Source organism: Cnephaeus nilssonii (genome assembly GCF_951640355.1).
Source record: "Cnephaeus nilssonii genome assembly, chromosome: 2".
Classification (NCBI taxonomy): Eukaryota; Metazoa; Chordata; class Mammalia; order Chiroptera; family Vespertilionidae; genus Cnephaeus; species Cnephaeus nilssonii.
This window is the reverse complement of record NC_137073.1, coordinates 111,737,696-111,756,267: the sequence shown is the minus strand read 5'-3', so window position 1 is coordinate 111,756,267 and position 18,572 is coordinate 111,737,696. Positions and strand designations below refer to the sequence as shown.

Genomic DNA, 18,572 nt, shown 5'->3' with positions numbered 1-18,572 from the left:
TAACAGCCCAGAACTCATCCACATCTGCCCATCCCTCTTGCTGCTCTCTTACTTCAGGCTACCGTTAGCTCTACCTTGCATGCTTCGGGATTACGGTTGCACTGCGCCCATCTAGCCCCCAGTGCACCTCTGGGGACACCAGTCCACTGTCCCCCATCCAATGCGACAGAGAAGCAGCCTGTCCTGGCAGATAGGAAATTGTCAATAAGAGTCTACCGAAAGAATGAATAAATGAAAGCATGCAAAGAGACAAATAATTTTTGATCCTGGTGCTATTCTTTAATCCTAACAGTTAAGACAGAAACAACTGTATTACCTAAGTGTATGATGAGTGCCAGGTGTTACGGAACTTCTGTAGACCTCCTCAGTTGGCTTTCTGAAATGCCCTCTAGCCCAGCGGTCACCAACCTTTCGGACCTCACGGACCCCCGGTTGGTGACCGCTGCTCTAGTCTCACCAAGGGGGTAGGGGCATTCTCAAAGCCAGACTCCAAATCTGAAGCCTTAGCACTGAGCACAGGGACTAGGGACTCAGTGACTCTATCACTGTCCAGGTCCAGGAAGCTAGAAATCAGAACAGGATCTGTTTCCTGGAACTGACTCCTGGGCCGCTGGCTCCCTGCTCCTGGGCCGAGGGCTTCGCTCCCTTCCCAGCCGGCATGACCAGCAGGCTCACGCCCCTCTGAGAGCATGACCAGCTCGCCTCAACGCGACCCACTGGGCACTGGCTCTGGCAATTACTGCAACAGTTCCTCTGCCGATGAACAAGCAAACAGCATCTGAAGCCAGGGAAGCAGACATGCAGTCCGAGGCGAACCGAACCCTGTCTGCGCTCCAGGTGCCAGGCCGCAGCCTGCGCTTGAAGGACTCTGCTATTTGCCCAGCACGCAAACCAGTTCTCAGCCACCGCAAGTGCTCATTTCACAGGGAACGCGCACGAGCATTTGGGACTAAGCATTTATTATCCACAAAAACATATGTCTAACTTCAACACGCAAATGTGTAATCTGCAGGAGGCTTTACTATGTCCACTTTCACAGGCCCTATGTCTTTACCCTGACAGCAATCCTGTAAGGTACTCCCACCCCCCACCCCCACCCCCTTTCCAGGTAAGGCCAATGGAGCTCCATGAGGGTAAGCACTGGGCCTGGGCTCACACAGCTACACACGTGTGACCAAGTTCAGTGCTCTTGATGCAGGCTTCGTTTTTGTACCAGTTTATTAAGACATACTAGTAGTTCGCATAAGACACAAGTCACCTGAAGTGTACAATTCAATGGTGTTTAGTATATTCCCAGAGTTGTCAAACCATGACCACAATCAATTTTAGAACATTTCATCATGCCTAAGAGAAACCCTATACCCGGCCCTGTGGGCGGTGGCTCAGTTGGTTGGAGCACTGACCAGTACACCAAAAGGTTGCAGGTTCGATTCTAGTCGTGTGCGTACAGGAGACAACCCGATCAATGTCTCTCTCTCCTCTCTCTCTCTCTCTCTCTCTCTCTCTCTCTCTAACAACAAAAGAAACCCTGTACCCATTAGCATTCATCCCCTCATTCTGCTTATCCACCCCCCCCACCCCTAGCCCTAGGCAACTACCAATCATAAACTTGGTTCCGATTATAACACTACACCGTGGCGTGTCCTTTCAGCTGTAACCAGGCTTCGGCAGAGAGGAGCAGGCAGCACCCTTGGATGGTGCGCTACCCTAGCAGCTGAGCAATACCTACTCGCGTGTCCATTTTTCACATTTAGACTGCTTTTCCCCTTATCTCAGATCCTTTCTCTTTTTAAGGAAGGAAGGAACTGCTCACTAAGACCCAAACCAGAGCCCTCACCGTTCTGACAGCTCAGCACTTACTGAGGGCAGTGAAAGTATTACTCAGTCAAGCTTCTTAGCAAGGATCGCTCTTACCAGACATCCCCTGGCCTTGAACAATCCAGACGCTTTATCACACTCTCCCTCGGAAGACGCTCAAGCTACAGAAGAAATGTGAAGACCCAAATGCCAGTGGAGCCTCCGAACCACAGATCTGCCCTCACCGAACAGTTAGCCGGCTCGATTCCAACTCAGAGGGCTGCTCCCCCGACGGACTGGGAAGCTGGCTGAGGAAGCAGACAGAAGCGGGACACCACAGAGAACAACGGCTTCAGGCATCCAGGCCAAGTCCCCGGCTTAACACACTACAAACCCTGGTGACAGTGAAAAGGAGTATTTTAGGGCGAAGCACCTCATGCCAAAGCCGCCGCTTGGGGCAGAAAGACAGAGTAGTCAGCGATCACACGGAAGGCCTCGTACAGTTCTGAACCCCAGCCTCCGGACCACGGCGGAGGAGACACTCGAGAAGACCTGAGTGATGCTCTCATCAGCCACCTCCGAGCCCCGCTGGGACGGCCCAGGATGCAGTTCCCTCTGCCCCACCTGAGCCCCACCAAGCCCCACTGAACGGCGCCCCGGCCCTGCCCGCACCGAGCTGCCGGCCCTGCTGGAGAAACAAGAGCGCAGGCACAGAGCAATCACACACCGGGAAGCCAGAGCTGCCGGCCCTGCTGGAGAAACAGGAGCGCAGGCACAGAGCAATCACACACGGGAAGCCAGAGCCGCGGCGGCCTGCCACACTGGCCCGGCAGAGACAGGGCGGGTGTCGGTGAGTGCAGACGAGAATGGAAGAGGCTGTGACAAGGGCTTTCGAGACTGCCTGGCCAGTGCTTTTCAAACTAAACCCGCACCCTTTCTCCGCTTTCCTCTCTCTGTTCTTGGGGTTCCGCTGATTCCACGGGAACAGCCGTCTCAACAAGCACGGGGATCACGGCGCCCGGAAGAGAGGCCGAGTCCCACCGCGGGGCCCCTCCCGCCCTAAGGCATCCGCGAAGCCCTAAAGCAGGACGGGGAACAGTGTGGTTTTAAAAGGTCCCCCACACAACCATGTTGTTTAAAAACAAAATAAAATAGAAGTTCCTTGCACAAAGCAGATTTAAAAACACTCCCCTGACCCAAGTCCTTAATTCAGGAAGTGAGAGCCACTCAGAAAGGGAAGGGCCGCAGGCCGGGCCGCCCTGAGCCAAACTCACGCTCTCAACAAGCCGGAGGCAGAGTGCAGGGGCCTGCGAGGGGGTCCAGACTGGGACCGGGAAGGGCCGGAGTGAGAACTCCAACGGCAGCGGCGCACGGAGCCTGCCCCCGGCCTGGCCCTGGTGCCCGGGACTCGGGGCGCCGCAGAAGGGAGTGTGGTGTGCGGTCCCCGGCTCAGAGGAGATGCTAGCAGAGATGGCGATGGACATGAAGACAGACCCCCTCCCAAAGGGCCCCCGGGACCACGCCTGGTGTGGGCATGGCGCCGGGGAAGGGGCCGCTGCCGGTCCTGCTGGAGGCCTGAGACAGGAGACAACATCGTTCAGGAGGACAGAGGAGGCCCAGGAAACGCTCACTGAGAAGGGAAACGGCGGGAGGCAGGCCCTCCAGGTAGATGGACGGGTGCCTGTTGGCATGGCAGAGTCCCACAGACGGACAGCACCCCGGCTCCAGACACAGCCCCTGCGAGCGCCAGGGAGAACAGGGCTGGAAGGGACTTGAGAATTTAGGTCCAGTCTTGCCTCTATTGGGACCTGCACTGGTGACCCAAAGAACATGTGAACATAGACACACACACACACACACACACACACACACACACACACACACACGGCTGCAGCTTCTGGGAGGAGTAACAGCCACTACAGCTCACGTTTAGTAAGTGTTGACTGCGTGCCAGGTACGTGAGAACAACTGCCCAGGATGCCTTACTGAACCAACAACAATCTTAAGGGCTACATACTACTATTTTCATTCCCATTTCACAGGTCAGGAAACTGAGGCTCAGAGAGTTCAACGCCCAGCCCAAACCCACAGCTGGCCGGCAGCAGAGCTCTAACTCCAAAGCCACGCTCTTGGCCACGTTAGTTTACAGAGGCAGCGCTGGGCTGTGAACAAGTGCCCAGGGAAAGGGGCAGGCGGCAGCGATGGGCGGTCGGGGTCTCACCATTCCAGCTGACTGATGGACCAACAGCAGCTGCAGAGACACATGGCCTTGCCTTGTGGCCGCCCTGCCCCTCCAGGATGGCTCCAGAAGCCCCGCGTCAGCTGGAGAGCTGTGGGAGCCAAGCCTGGCAGCAGGAGCTGTCCAAGGGCTCGGTGCGAGAGGAGCCGGGGGCCAGGCCGACCGAATGGGAAGCAGCCTCCAGAGAGGAAGACGGCCCTGCCCGTCCTCGCGGCGGCGCCCGGGGTTCCACTCTTGAGGACTTCTCTGCCTTGCACCCCACGCACATGCCTTACGTAGGGGATGAGGACAGATGCTCCAGCCACCTGGTCCCAATGCGCCCAGGAGCCTTCCGAGTCGTCCCTCTGGCCTGCCAGCTACAGCAGCCCCCTCCCCGCCAGAGCCCCTCTAGCGCCGCCCTCTCCAAGTCCTTCCCGCACCGCCTGCGGCCGAGGCTGTGCTGCAGCAGCCTCCTGAGCTCCTTGGAACCCTCCTCCCCTCAGCAGGCAGCACCCACTCCGAGACAGAGCCACTGGCAGAGCAGAGCCATCTGCTGACTGGCCGTCTCTTCAACAGAATGTGCACATGCTGCGTGCTCAGGCTGGTTTTCTGCCTTCCTAATTCTAGCAAATGGTAGGCATGCAATCAAGAATTCTTCCGAGGCGTCATTATTAACAACCACAGCATCCAGCCCGTGTTGAGTGTCCACCGTACGTCAGGTCCTGAGCCGGGTAGACATGGTATTTCTTCTCATGCTCCAAATAAGCCTGCAGGGCAGACGGCCATCCGAGGGTACAGGTGAGGAAAGGAGGTCAGAAAGCCCAAGTCCCAATGGGAAACGGATCTCATGGATGGAAGCAGAACAGGAACTCAATTTTACGTCTGGAGAAAAGGTGGGAACAGTGGACTTTTCCTCTGAAACACTGGCTCCTTTCCTTCGAGGTCTCTCAGGAATTCTAAAACTCTCCTAGCCAAAACAAAAGCCTCAGCAGCGCAGGGCCACTGTCTGGAGCCGGGCTGGCATTCTGTCACCGGGAGAGGCAGGCTCAAGACATCTCTCCACTGCGGCCTGGGCTTCCAGACACGTCTGGCTTTTCTTGTGGCTCCACCTCTCCCTCCCCAAAAGCACAGGCGTGAGGCCGTGCAAGCAACGAGGACAGGAGGGGGAGGGACGGTATTATTTTAGGAAAAGCATTTACATATGAAATCAAAACAGCAGGGTCTAGCAACTGCCTGTGAAATCGTTATTAGTCCCAGAGGTCATTTGATTTTACTTACCCAGATCTTATGTGAACCACTGACCGGACGTGATAAATGGACAGAATCTGCCCTGTGACAGACAGACGTAGAAGCGAGGAGAACGAGAGAGAAATAAGCACACGGACTGAAACTAGCAAAATGTCAAAGGCCAAATGTGAACAATGGAAAAAGTCAACTACTAAGTGTTCCCATTCGGCTGGAATTTTAGATGTAATCACACCATTCTCAAATATGAAGGAACAAAGAAAGAGGAAAAGGAACTCTTAGAGATAGTGAAAAATACTGTACGAGTTACCACAGTGGACTTTCCTGGCAGGATGCCATGGCAACCACCACCACAACCACCACTCGGCTTTCATTGAGACCCCAGCTGGGGAAGATTGCTGTGTCCTGAGATTAATGGTCAAGCACTTTCTGAAACCACCCAGGTGGCTCTGACCCACAGCTCCTGAAGGCTGACCACGCGCCTGGACCCTGCGAAGGGCTCTCCCTGCAAATCACATTTACTATTCATAAACACTCACACACACTTCAGGTAAAAGGAGTTATTATGATTCCCGTGTTTCATGTAGCGATGCAACTGAGACACAGAGAGCGAGCACGGGAGAGCGACTGGCTGCTGGCTTCCTGGAGCTGCGCACGCCAGGCAGGCAGGCAGGCAGAGGGGACTCCAGGGCCGGCCGACCCTGCAGCGCTTCCTGCAGCTTCACTCCCTCCTCCCGTCCCACCCCACCCCCACCTCCTCTCCTCCTCCCTCAAAACAACAGAGGATTAGAGGTTACCTAAGAATTAGTCCAGTTCCATCCTACTTCCCAACCTATCTTACAAAGTGTTTTTAAATGATACATTAAACTGCAAACCTACTGGCCTTATGGTCTTAAAAAATAGCACATCAGAAGTCAGGAGCGGAATGTGAAGAGAAACTGAGGGTGTTTTCCTGCTGGAGAAACAACTCCCAGTATAAGCTCTCCTGACACAGACCAGCAGTACCACGGTCCAACCTGACAACCACACGCAGGTTATAATTTGTACACATATGATCGCAACCATGTAAGATAGACACACACACACAAAGCCTGGGCAGGCTAGAAAACAAGTGCTTTCGTTAGGGTAGCATAACTAAGGGTGACTTTATTTTTCTAACTTGTAAAGTCTGCAACTTTATTACACTGTCTTTACCATAAAAATAGGGTGTACATCTCTTATAGTGATAAAAACATTGTGGCCCCCCAAAATCTAGGTTTCTCTAAAGTACGCTACCATACAGGATGGTTTAATGTGGAAGTAGCCCAAGACCATTAAACGTCCTGTTGAGGATATTGAGAGAAAAATCTAGAACTTTAGATTTGTAAGCCCGGGTTCCCCAGAGCCCAAGACTCTGACGGCAGTCAGCGCCGGAAGGCGGTCCAGAGGCGTGTGTGGCCCTGGCGGCGGCGGCTGTCCGGGTGGCCGCGGTGGTCAGGAAGCGCTGCCTGGCACAGCCTCAGGGCGCGTCCTGGCGCTCCCTCCGCAGAGGCACAGGCAGAGTCCGCAGGAAGCACATGCAGGAGGGAAAAAGCGGAAGCCTGGGCCAGATCATCAGGCTAAAGCCACAGCTAAGAAAGTGATCATTTCAGGAAGAACTGGTAATGTCCTTTAGTGGCCTGTTAAACCATTAGCAATGACCTCTACAAAAGGAAAAAATTCTGCCATTAACAAAGTCATTTGGAAAAAGAAAAAGTTATAATCGTTAAAAAAAAGGTAATGGATCTAGATTTTGCTTTTAACGGTAATTTTATTGCTAGGACTGGGGAAGTAGAGCTATTTTAGGATAAAACAATCTCTTCTTGTCATCGATCCATCAGAGTCATCAAAATTAGTGGTCCAATACAGTAGTATTTTACCACAAAATAATCTCAAATATTTCATCTGTTTGTATCCCCAGTGTTTAGAATAGTGCCTGGTACTAGAAGGTGCTGAGTAAATACCTGACGAACAAATTAACTGTGTCTCCATGGAGCCTGTATCCCCTCGGTCACCTGGTGGGTAACCTCACAAAAGCCAAGGAAGAAACTGCCACCGAGAACACGCGTGAGAAAGCACTGTGTGTGTGCGTGCTTCCCGGACAATCTGCCCCGCGTTCACAAACAGAGGCTGAAGAAGGGCCCGCCACCCTTCGCCAGCTGGGACCCTGACGACTCAACTCCTCTGGGCCTGACTTTCCGCCTCTAACCACAAAAAGGGAGGTAACAGTAGCCGGGGTCCACTACCGAAGACAGTGGGAAGGAGGAAACAAGGCAAGTGCAGTTCCTGGAACACAGAAGTACCTAATACCTATCAGTAATCATTGGGTTTTTTAACTTTGATCTATACCCACAGTCCCATCTCTGGGAAGAATACAGGACCACAGGTTTACCTCTCCCCACCAAAAGAAATAACCTTAAATGAGGACTAAGCAATGGAATGGATTCTTTTCCCTAAGAGATAAATGGAAAAAAAAAAAAAAAAGTCAGCTCTTGAGTCTGGATTTTTGTTCTGACCCTCCCGTCTCCCTCTCTCTTCCTGCCTTTTCTCCCCACGCCTTCCTACAGCCCTCCCTGCGCCCCTGTGGCCCTGGCCTGGCCACGGCCACGGCTGGCTTAGGCGACAGTGCCTAGCGCTGCTCCGCAAGAGTGCTGCAGCTGCAGGGAGGACACTGAGCCCGCCCGCGGGCCTCACTCACACATCTGGGTAACAGAGGGGCACCGGATCAACCGGATGATCTTCAAATTCTCTTCCAAATCTACATCTCCACAAAGACGACGTTGACAACTATTATTACTAGTGCACTCAAGTCAAACACTGGCCTAAATTCTACTGGAAAGTACATTTTGGCTGTATCTGGAATATTGCACAAATATGGGCACAAGTACAGCAAACTCTAAACACACAAGTTCCCCGAAGTTTCTATTCCACTTCCTTACCACAATGGAACGGACTATTATTAAATCCCAACTTTCTCTTAGGACCTCTTAATGCTCCTTTACTTATAAGCTTCTGGTTACAGACACTAAGATTTCTTTTTTTTTAAATTACATGTATATTTTTTTAAATATATTTTTATTAATTTCAGAGAGGAAGGGAGAGGGAGAGAGAAATAGAAACATCAATGATGAGAATCATTGACCAGCTGCCTCCTGCACGCCCCCTACTGGAGATTGAGCCTGCAACCTGGGCACATGCCCTGACGGGGAACTGAACTGTTACCTCCTGGTTCATAGGTCGAAGCTCAACCACTGAGCTATACCGGCCGGACAAGCATTTCTAATCACTAGAAATTACCAAACCAGTGTTTATAATTTCAAGGTAACTGAGCAGAAAGCTGACAGTTTTGAAGAATCAGAATTGTCACTCAGCACCAGAGAAGGTGACTAAGTAGAAAAACACTTAACAATCATATTACGTTCTTGGTTCTTTGTGCTACCTAACATCTCCCCAAGACACTCTATGTCTCTGTTGAAGAAAAGGGGTCAAATTAAAATGAGGTTAACAAATGACATGGAGCCCTAACCAGTTTGGCTCAGTGGACAGAGCGTCGGCTTGCGGACGCAAGGGTCCCAGGTTCGATTCCGGTCAAGGGCATGTACCTTGGTTGCGGGCACATAACCAGTAGGGGGTGTGCAGGAGGCAGGTGATCGATGTTTCTCTCTCATCGATGTTTCTAACTCTCTATCCCTCTCCCTTCCTCTCTGTAAAAAAAACAAAACAATAAAATATCTTTTTTTTAAAAAAAAGACATGGAAAGACATTTACAATATACAGTATATTTCTTGTGAAAAAGGCAGATTACAAAGTAATATAATCAACAATATCAATCCCATTTTAGTAAAATATATATATATGCATACACCTACACACATCCAATAGGATACACTCCAAGTTGTTAATAAGCTTATAACTTTTCTGTAAAATGTTTGCATATCTATATTTTCTTATTATTTTTTTAAAATATATTTTTATTGATTTCAGAGAGGAAAGGAGAAGGAGAGATAGAAACATCAATGATGAGAGAGAATAATTGATCAGCTGCCTCCTGCACGCCCCACACTGGGTATCAAGCCTGCAAACCCCGGCACGTGCCCTGACCAGGAATCGAACCGTGACCTAGTTCATAGGTCGATGTTCAATCACTGAGCCTCGCCGGCCGAACAATTTTCTCATTTTCCTACAATGAACACTTATACCTCCTGAAATAATTCAAACATTTTATGTAACAAGAAAAATGGATCTGGCACTCAATCAACAGATGCCTCCCTGAAGCACAGCTCAGGGGGTCCCGTACAGGGAGAGGCCCAGCATCCTTTGCACACTGTACCTGGGGCTAAGCTGGGGTGGGGGCACTGAGATATTTTAGGTACCAGCCATCAAGTACCTCCAAGACAGGCCCAGATCTCTCCTTCCTGCTCACCTCGATTCCAGAGCCATCGGCTTCCCCTCGCAAGCTTCACTGATTGTCACCCTCTGGGCAGAGCTCACCAAACTGACCAAAGGTCCTACATGACAGTTCAGGATTCTAACTTTCACCCTCATCGGCTTAAGAGGATCAATAACAGAAGAACACAAGTTACTCTGGCAGAGATCCAGTTTTAGAAGTTGGAGCTAATCTCTACCCCTCATGTTAAGCTGGCCAATGCCAAGCCTTTTTTTTTTTTTCTTAAAATATGTTTTTATTATTTCAGAGAAGAAGGGAAGGGGGAGAGAGAGGTAGAAACATCAATGATGAGTATTATTGATCGGCTGCCTCCTGGGGATGGGATGGAGCCTTAGCCTGGAATCAAACCATGACCTGCTGGTTCACAGGTCAACACTCAACCATGAGCCAGGCCGGCTGGGCCAATCCTTTCTGATAAGAATAAAAAATAAGCCATGATGTTGAAAAGCATCATCGTCAAATACATTATCCAGTTAAACACTTCTGCTTTTAACAGAAAGTGCCGACTCCTAATAGATTGCTTGGCATTTCAAAAGCAGCCGCCGCTGAATCTCCCAAGGTCTGATCGGCCAAGAACAAGTTCATCACCAGGCTCAGGTATCACTGTATCAGGAGGCGTGCAGGTTGTCCTGGCAGCTCAGAGACCGACCAGCAAACCCAGGATCTCCCGGCTAACAAAAGGAACGTGCATACAAAGAAGGGCCAGGAAGACAGGCATCACAGGCAGCAAAGGTGAAGGCAACCTAAGGGAAGGAGGAGAGACAGCAGGATGCCCATCTTCAGAGAAGTGCCTGGAGCTCCGCCCACTGAGTGAGCCAGAGAATGCCACCAGGCCCCATGCTCTCCGAGGCACGCACGCCGGGCCTCAAAGCGGCTCTCCTGCATCTCCGATGTGGTATCTGGCAGAAGCTACACACACACTTCAAAACCAACTGTCTCCTCACCCCCTCACTCGCGTTGTCTCTTAAAAACCATCCACAATTTACATCAGAGCCTTACCCTCTGTCACAAAACATTTTTGGAGACTGCTTACAACAAAAAAAGGGTAGTGTCTACACAAGCACTATTTTCTTGCAAGAAAACAAAACTGCCAACTATAAGGATCTGAAAAAAACTGCCAACGATGGGGATGTGATCACTTCAGGCTCCTTCCCTGGCCACCCCTCCAAAGAAAGGGAGCCGGCGCTGCGGGCAGAGGGAAAACAACCCTCATTACAACATGTGCACTTGGCGGGTGAAAAAATCTGAGCATTCTTGAACGCTGGCCACATTTCAGAAGAGTTTCCACTTGCAGTTTAACCTCACTCAGAAGGAAAGGTTAAAGATCAGTTGTACTGCAACCAGGGCGCAATAAAAAAATCAAAAGACGCCCAGAGAGACAGCGGACCCCAGGATGGCCCGGGACAGGACCAGGGAAGCCAGCTGGAAACTCAAAGTGACCCTGACTCCTTATCAAGCATTGACAGGGGAAGGGGAAGTGGTTTTCACTTTATTTTTAAAATTAGGTCTAACCATAAGACCCAGGGCAGGAGCGGGCTCCCCCGGAGACACCACACGTCTTGAAATTGAAGATAAGAGACGGAGATGCAAAGGCCCGGGGGTCTCGCCGCCCACCTGCCCTTCCCCTGCCGCAGAGGTGGAAGGCGGCTGCAGACAGAGCTGGCAGGGCCTCCGCAGGCTGCTGATGACAGAGCCCAGGAGGCTTCTGGAATCCAAAAGGAGGGGTGGCGAGCTACTGCTCCAGAGGCCCTCAGCACCCACGAGCTGCCACCTCGCCAAGCCCCTCCCTAGGCCCTTGCCCCTCAGACTCCAGGCCGGCTCCCTGGGTGCTCCCCCCACACCCAGGCCTGTCCCCCCACCCCAAGCACCCTTCAGGCCTCTGCTCCGATGCCACGGCTGCACCGAGGACAACGGGGGGCGCTCTCCCCCAGACCCCGGCCGCCTGCGGCCACACCACGTGACGCCCGGCCGTCTGGCCCACAGCTCACTCCGCTCTCGGACACGCTTCCGCAGAACCAGATGTCCTTCTGTCCACGGAGGAGGTCCCGGCCGCTCAGGGCAGGGCCTGGCACAGGGCAGGAGCTCAAGAAACAGGTTCCGAATGAATGAATGAACTTGACAGGCACACTCCGGGAGGGCAGCACGCGGGCGGAAAGGTGCCGGGGCGTGGGGGAAGTTGGGGGGGGGGGGTGGAGGCAGCGATGGGTGAAGTTGGGGGGTGGGGGGCGGGCAGCGGAGACAGAGGGGATTCCCCGGGGAGAGGCAGGCTGGCGGGCCGGGCCGGCAGAGTTCCGCCCGCAGAGCTCATGGGAGGTGGGAGGCGGCGGGAGGCGGGAGGCGGGAGGCGCGCACCGGGTCCGCCGGCGGCACCGAGTGGCGCTTCGGAGCGGCGGCGGCGAAGGAGCGCCGGGGACGCAGGGAAAACCCCGGGGCAGGGCCGGCCCCTCCCTCGGAGCCCCGAAGCCCCGAAGCCAGCTCCTCCCCGACGTGCCCAGGGGCGCCCCGGCCGCAGGACCTCTGGGCTCCGGCCCTCCACCTGGTCCACCGCGAGCCGGGCCCTGCGCTCGGGCACCTGCCTGCCCGCCCCGGGGGTCCCCGCCCCGGGCCCCGGAGACCCCAGCGCGCCCCTGCGGGCGTCACCCCGCCCGGCTCCCCTCCGGACACGCCGGCCGCCCTCTCGGCCGCGGGGAAGGGGCCGCCCCAGCCCGACGCCCGCCCGCGCGGCGCCCGCTCACCTCGGGGCGCACGTAGGACACGAAGGAGGGTTTCGGCGCCCGGGGGCCGCCGCCACCGCCGACCACCCCTTTGCCCAGCATCCCCCCGCCCTGCGAAGCAGCGACGCGCGGGAAGAGGCGGCGGCTCGGGCTCCCGGAGCGGCGGCGGCCACCAGCACAGGCGGCCGGGGCTCCGCCCATCCCCAGGGCCGCGAGGGCCGCAGCGCCGCCCGCATCCGGCTCCGCCGCTCCCTCCACCCGCCCCGCCCCGGCCCGCGGGCCCCGCCCACTCCCCCGCCGGCGGGGAGGCCTCGCCCAATGGCCACGCCCCCTCCGCTCGCGGCCGGCGCGTCTAACCGGCGGAGATTCGCCGTCTGAGATTGGCTCTGTTTCACCCTCCAGCGGAAAAGCCCGCCCTCCTGCTCCTCTGATTGGCCAGAGACGCTCTCGGCCCACCCCCTGCGCCGAGCCCCTTTTTGAATGCACCTGGAGAGATGTTTCCTCTGACCAATCCAGAGAGCGTTCTCTCTGGACTCCTCGGCGATTGGATAGCAAGAATGACGCCGTCGTCCAATGATCCGGCGGTCACTAAGTTAGGAGCAGTCGTCTTGTTGCCTGTCGCTTGTTGCTTAGAAATAAAACTTCCCAGAAGTATGGGATGTGGGATCTCCGCGTGTGAGTTCCAAATCCACATTAGTGGCTTCAGATTTTTTTTAAAAGTTGAAAAAAAAATGAGATAAACCAAGAGTTAACAGGCACTTGGGAATAGGTTTAATGTTTTATTATAAAAGGCCTTGTCGATCTCATTTTCCAAAATTTTTTTGTTTCTTTGTGTTTCTGACAATATCAAAAGACCGCAAGAGACTTCTCTTAACCACTCTCCCAAGGTACCGATAAAACCCTCATTTTTAGTGAAGATTGCAAAGAAAATTCATTTAAATAACACATTTGGCTTCATGCACGGTTAGGCACAGATGAATGAATGATACAGGGCACAGCTTTCAAGAAATTCCGTCTAGCCCGAGCCGGTTTGGCTCAGGGGATAGACCGTGGGCCCAGCGACGGAGTGGTCCCGGTTCGATTCCGGACAGGGGCAGGTACCTGGTCCCATCCTGGTCAAGGGCATGGATCGGCTGCAGGCTCAATCCACATGCGGGAGGAAACCATTGGATGTGAGATGGATGTTTCTGTCTTTCCCCCTCACGCCCACTCTCTAAAAACCAATGGAAAAATGTCCTTGGGTGAGGATAACAACCACCAAGAAATTCAGTCTAGTGGAAAACACTGATAAATATTTGCAGTTAATTTTTTCTATGTCAAGGACTAATGCTCTTGCCTTCTTCATTACCATGAGTGCTCCCCACCCACACGCTTCCAAGCAACTCCGAATAAACACAGAATCTAACGGATAATGAATGTGCTTACTTTTGCAAACAAAGTTTTAAGACAAGTCCTGTAGCCTTGTTCCCAGACCTTGAATGCCAGGTCTTGAGTCTCAATCTCATAGAAATGGGCACTGAATTCAGTACAAGATCAAGCAGCTGGAGTGTATTCGTTTACTGAAAAGAGCTTGTGGCCCTAACTGGGTAGCTCAGTTGATTAGAGAGTTCTCCTGATACGTAAAGGTTGCAAGTTCAATGCCCCTGTCAGAGCGGATACAAGAATCAACTCATCTATAATAATAAAAGTGTAATATGCTAATTAGACCGGACATCCTTCTGGACGACCTTCCGGACGAAGCCAGGGCTGCAAGGGAAGCCCGGGTCCCGGGTGCCAGAGGGAAGCCAGTGCTGGCAGCCGGGGAAGGAAGGCCTACTCTTGCACAAATTTCATGCATCGAGCCTCTAGTGAATACATAAATAAGTAAACAAATCTGTGTGTGTGTGTGTGTGTCCCTCTCTCTCCCTCTCTTTGAGCTCCCTGGGGGGTTCTTGTGGGTGGCTTCTTAGGAGCCTTGGGGTGGGTGCAGGGCTTGGGAATGAGGAGGAGGTCAGTTGTCCCTAAATCATCCTCTGGGGGAGGTGATCCCGGGGGAGTCACAAGATGTTGTCCATGTCATTGGGCCACCCAAGGGCCTGTAAAATAATGCTTGTGCAAATATTCTCGTTACCATTTAATTGACAAGACAACTATTTTGCAGAACACGATGTTACCATCATAGATTCTTTAAGGATGTGGTTGGGTAATTTTAAATACAGAATTTTATTGAGAGGAAGTTGCCTTAGTCAGGCCTCGAAGATGGAGTTGTTTCAGTCAAGATGGAGTCCCATGTTACTCCTGTACTGTCTCAGCCTCATTTCCAACTAGATTGCCATCGGTAAGCCTACCCACTTTTCAGCACTGTCGCCACCACTGAGCTGCATTATCCCCGTTTGCAGGTGAGAAAACAGATGTAAGTAATTTGCCCAGGTCCGACAACTAGTTACTGACAGAACTGGGATTCCAGCCAGGTGTGTCAGATTCCAGAGCCCATGTTCTTAATATTATAATTATCCACACTAGGAAAGAGCACCATGAAAGAGTGTCCATTCTACTGGGGAAGGCCAAGTCAAGCTTCGTAAAGAAAGACTCTCCTTCAGGAGGTGTTGAAGAATGAAGTTCTTTGTCAGGACAAAGAACACCACTTTATAGGTCACAACAGCTTTTTACTTTTCATAGTGAAATGGCAGCCCCGACCAGGGAACTGCAACTAGGTATATGCCCTGACCAGCAATCAAACCTACAACCTTTCGGTGTACGGGACGACGCTCCCAACAACCGAGCCGCCCAACCAGGGCTGACATTCTGAGCAAAGTTTTAGTTCCTTACTTTTCAAATAACTTTGATTTTCCGTCATCTTCCACCAGAGTCGGTATGTTAGCGTGGGAACCTATGGCCAGGGCTGGCTTGTTGGACATGCAACTGGTGCGGTCATACAGGGCCCACACTGAGATAGAAGGGCTTGGGATCTAATGCTCTGCGCTTGCAGCCTTGAGATTCTGAATCATTGTATCTCTAATTCGTGGTTTTTGAGTGAAGTGTGAATGAGTAGCCATCCCTGCCCTAGAGCCTGGCCAGAGCCTCTCACCCACTCCCGTCCTGATGCCCTGGTGTGGCCAGGCACTTAGGCACCAATCCCTTGGGGGTCACCCAGACCCTGTGGGGAGGGAATTGACTTCCTTGCCATGGGCCAGGACCCCACATTTTCATTTTGCTCTGGGTCCTGCAAATTATGTAGCTGGCCTTGCCTACCCTACATCTTTTATCTGTGTCCTTGGGCAAAAACAATAAAATAAAATAAAAATAATAAAAAATAACATTAAATGCAAACTGTAATTGAAAAATAATATTTTAAAAAGAGTTTTTACTTTTTACCTCTGGATTTTGAACCATGAGCATTGTCACCTAGCTCAACAATAAATAAATTAAAATGTATACACACATACCTATCTCATGTAGATTTTTTAAATTAAAGCAAAAAATCACATAAGGTAAAAGCCATTTTAAAGTGAACAATTAAAATACCTTGAAATTTAATTTACAAACAAGAGCCTTTAACAAGTCCTTGCCATTTTCTGTCTCTGCTTGTCTTGGCATTCGCCCCCATCCATGAGGGTCTCCTCCCAATGCCACACCTCGTTGGCATCTTCCTTAGAGACAGTTGGGACCAATCTAGACTCTTCTGAATTCTAGGCACCAGAGCCTGCACGCTGCCTTGGCTGTGACCTTGAACCTGGCTTGGAATCACTGCAGTGGGTCCAGGCCTTGGTCTCCTTCCCTAGCGCTATGCCCGGAGCTTCTCACGGTCCGAGGACGCCCTCCTGCGCTTCGTGATATTCCCTACAGCACAGTGCTCGGTGCTGTGAAGAGATGATCGGATGGATGGATGGGTGATGGGTGATGGGTGGATGGATGGATGGATGGGTGATGGGTGGATGGATGGATGGGTGATGGGTGGATGGATGGATGGATGGGTGGATGGATGGATGGATGGATGGGTGATGGGTGGATGGGTGATGGGTGGATGGATGGATGGGTGGATGGGTGATGGGTGGATGGATGGATGGGTGGATGGGTGATGGGTGGATGGATGGATGGGTGATGGGTGGATGGATGGATGGGTGGATGGGTGATGGGTGGATGGATGGATGGGTGATGGGTGGATGGATGGATGGGTGATGGGTGGATGGATGGATGGATGGATGGATGGGTGATGGGTGGATGGATGGATGGGTGGATGGGTGATGGGTGGATGGATGGATGGGTGATGGGTGGATGGATGGATGGATGGGTGGGTGATGGGTGGATGGATGGATGGGTGATGGGTGGATGGATGGATGGATGGATGGGTGATGGGTGGATGGATGGATGGATGGATGGGTGATGGGTGGGTGGATGGATGGATGGGTGATGGGTGGATGGATGGATGGGTGATGGGTGGATGGATGGGTGGATGGATGGATGGGTGATGGGTGGATGGATGGGTGGATGGATGGATGGGTGATGGGTGGATGGATGGATGGGTGGATGGATGGATGAATGGGGGATGGATGGATGGATGGATGGATGGGTGATGGGTGGATGGATGGATGGATGGGTGATGGGTGGATGGATGGATGGGTGATGGGTGGATGGATGGATGGATGGGTGGATGGATGGATGGATGGATGGGTGATGGGTGGATGGGTGATGGGTGGATGGATGGATGGGTGGATGGGTGATGGGTGGATGGATGGATGGGTGGATGGGTGATGGGTGGATGGATGGATGGGTGATGGGTGGATGGATGGATGGGTGGATGGGTGATGGGTGGATGGATGGATGGGTGATGGGTGGATGGATGGATGGGTGATGGGTGGATGGATGGATGGATGGATGGGTGATGGGTGGATGGATGGATGGGTGGATGGGTGATGGGTGGATGGATGGATGGGTGATGGGTGGATGGATGGATGGATGGGTGGGTGATGGGTGGATGGATGGATGGGTGATGGGTGGATGGATGGATGGATGGATGGGTGATGGGTGGATGGATGGATGGATGGATGGATGGGTGATGGGTGGGTGGATGGATGGATGGGTGATGGGTGGATGGATGGATGGGTGATGGGTGGATGGATGGGTGGATGGATGGATGGGTGATGGGTGGATGGATGGGTGGATGGATGGATGGGTGATGGGTGGATGGATGGATGGGTGGATGGATGGATGAATGGGGGATGGATGGATGGATGGATGGATGGATGGGTGATGGGTGGATGGATGGATGGGTGGATGGATGGATGGATGGGTGGGTGATGGGTGGATGGATGGATGGATGGATGGGTGATGGGTGGGTGGATGGATGGATGGGTGATGGGTAGATGGATGGATGGGTGATGGGTGGATGGATGGGTGGATGGATGGATGGGTGATGGGTGGATGGATGGGTGGATGGATGGATGGGTGATGGGTGGATGGATGGGTGGATGGATGGATGGGTGATGGGTGGATGGATGGGTGGATGGATGGATGGGTGATGGGTGGATGGGTGATGGGTGGATGGATGGATGGATGGATGGGTGATGGGTGGGTGGGTGGATGGATGGATGGATGGATGGGTGATGGGTGATGGGTGGATGGATGGATGGGTGATGGGTGGATGGGTGATGGGTGGATGGATGGATGGATGGATGGGTGATGGGTGGATGGATGGATGGATGGATGGATGGATAAGCCTTCAGAGCTGACACTCCAGCCTCTGGGACAGGGACACTGTGCCCTCTGCAGGCTGTTAGAAACGTGGCGAGCCGGAAAGGCACTCTCAAGCCCAGGCTGGGTACAGGATCAAGAATAACGGAAGAGGAGGCTGCACTGCGCCTCCCCGTCCTCCCTCACCAGGCCGCCTCTGGGCACACTGACTGGCCCAGGGGCGGGCGCATGAAGCGTGCACTAGAACTTGGCTTGCGTCAGCGCTGAGCCCCCCATAACTCCCACAGCGGGGCACCAATTCACTGTGGAGAGCCTGGGGGGCGGGGAGGGGGAGTCGCAAGGCCCAGAGCAGGGGAACAACTCGTCCAATCTGGTTTCTGAGCATGAACTCCAGTCCAGTGTGGTCTGACGTCATCGGATTGCTTCTGAGCTTTAGCTTGGCCGCTTGGTCTTCTGAGGCAGT

General features: G+C 53.0%; 1 protein-coding gene across 1 annotated transcript in view; it reads right to left on the bottom strand.

Moving 5' to 3' along the window:
• The window catches only part of MTMR12 (myotubularin related protein 12), a 50,052-nt gene extending 37,368 nt beyond the window's left edge, over nucleotides 1–12,684 (bottom strand). Inside the window, 1 exon segment of the mRNA XM_079793595.1 lies at nucleotides 12,461–12,684. Within this exon segment, the coding sequence (XP_079649721.1) occupies nucleotides 12,461–12,640 (180 nt within the window). The 5' untranslated portion in view covers nucleotides 12,641–12,684.
• Between the last annotated feature and the right edge of the window lie 5,888 nt (nucleotides 12,685–18,572).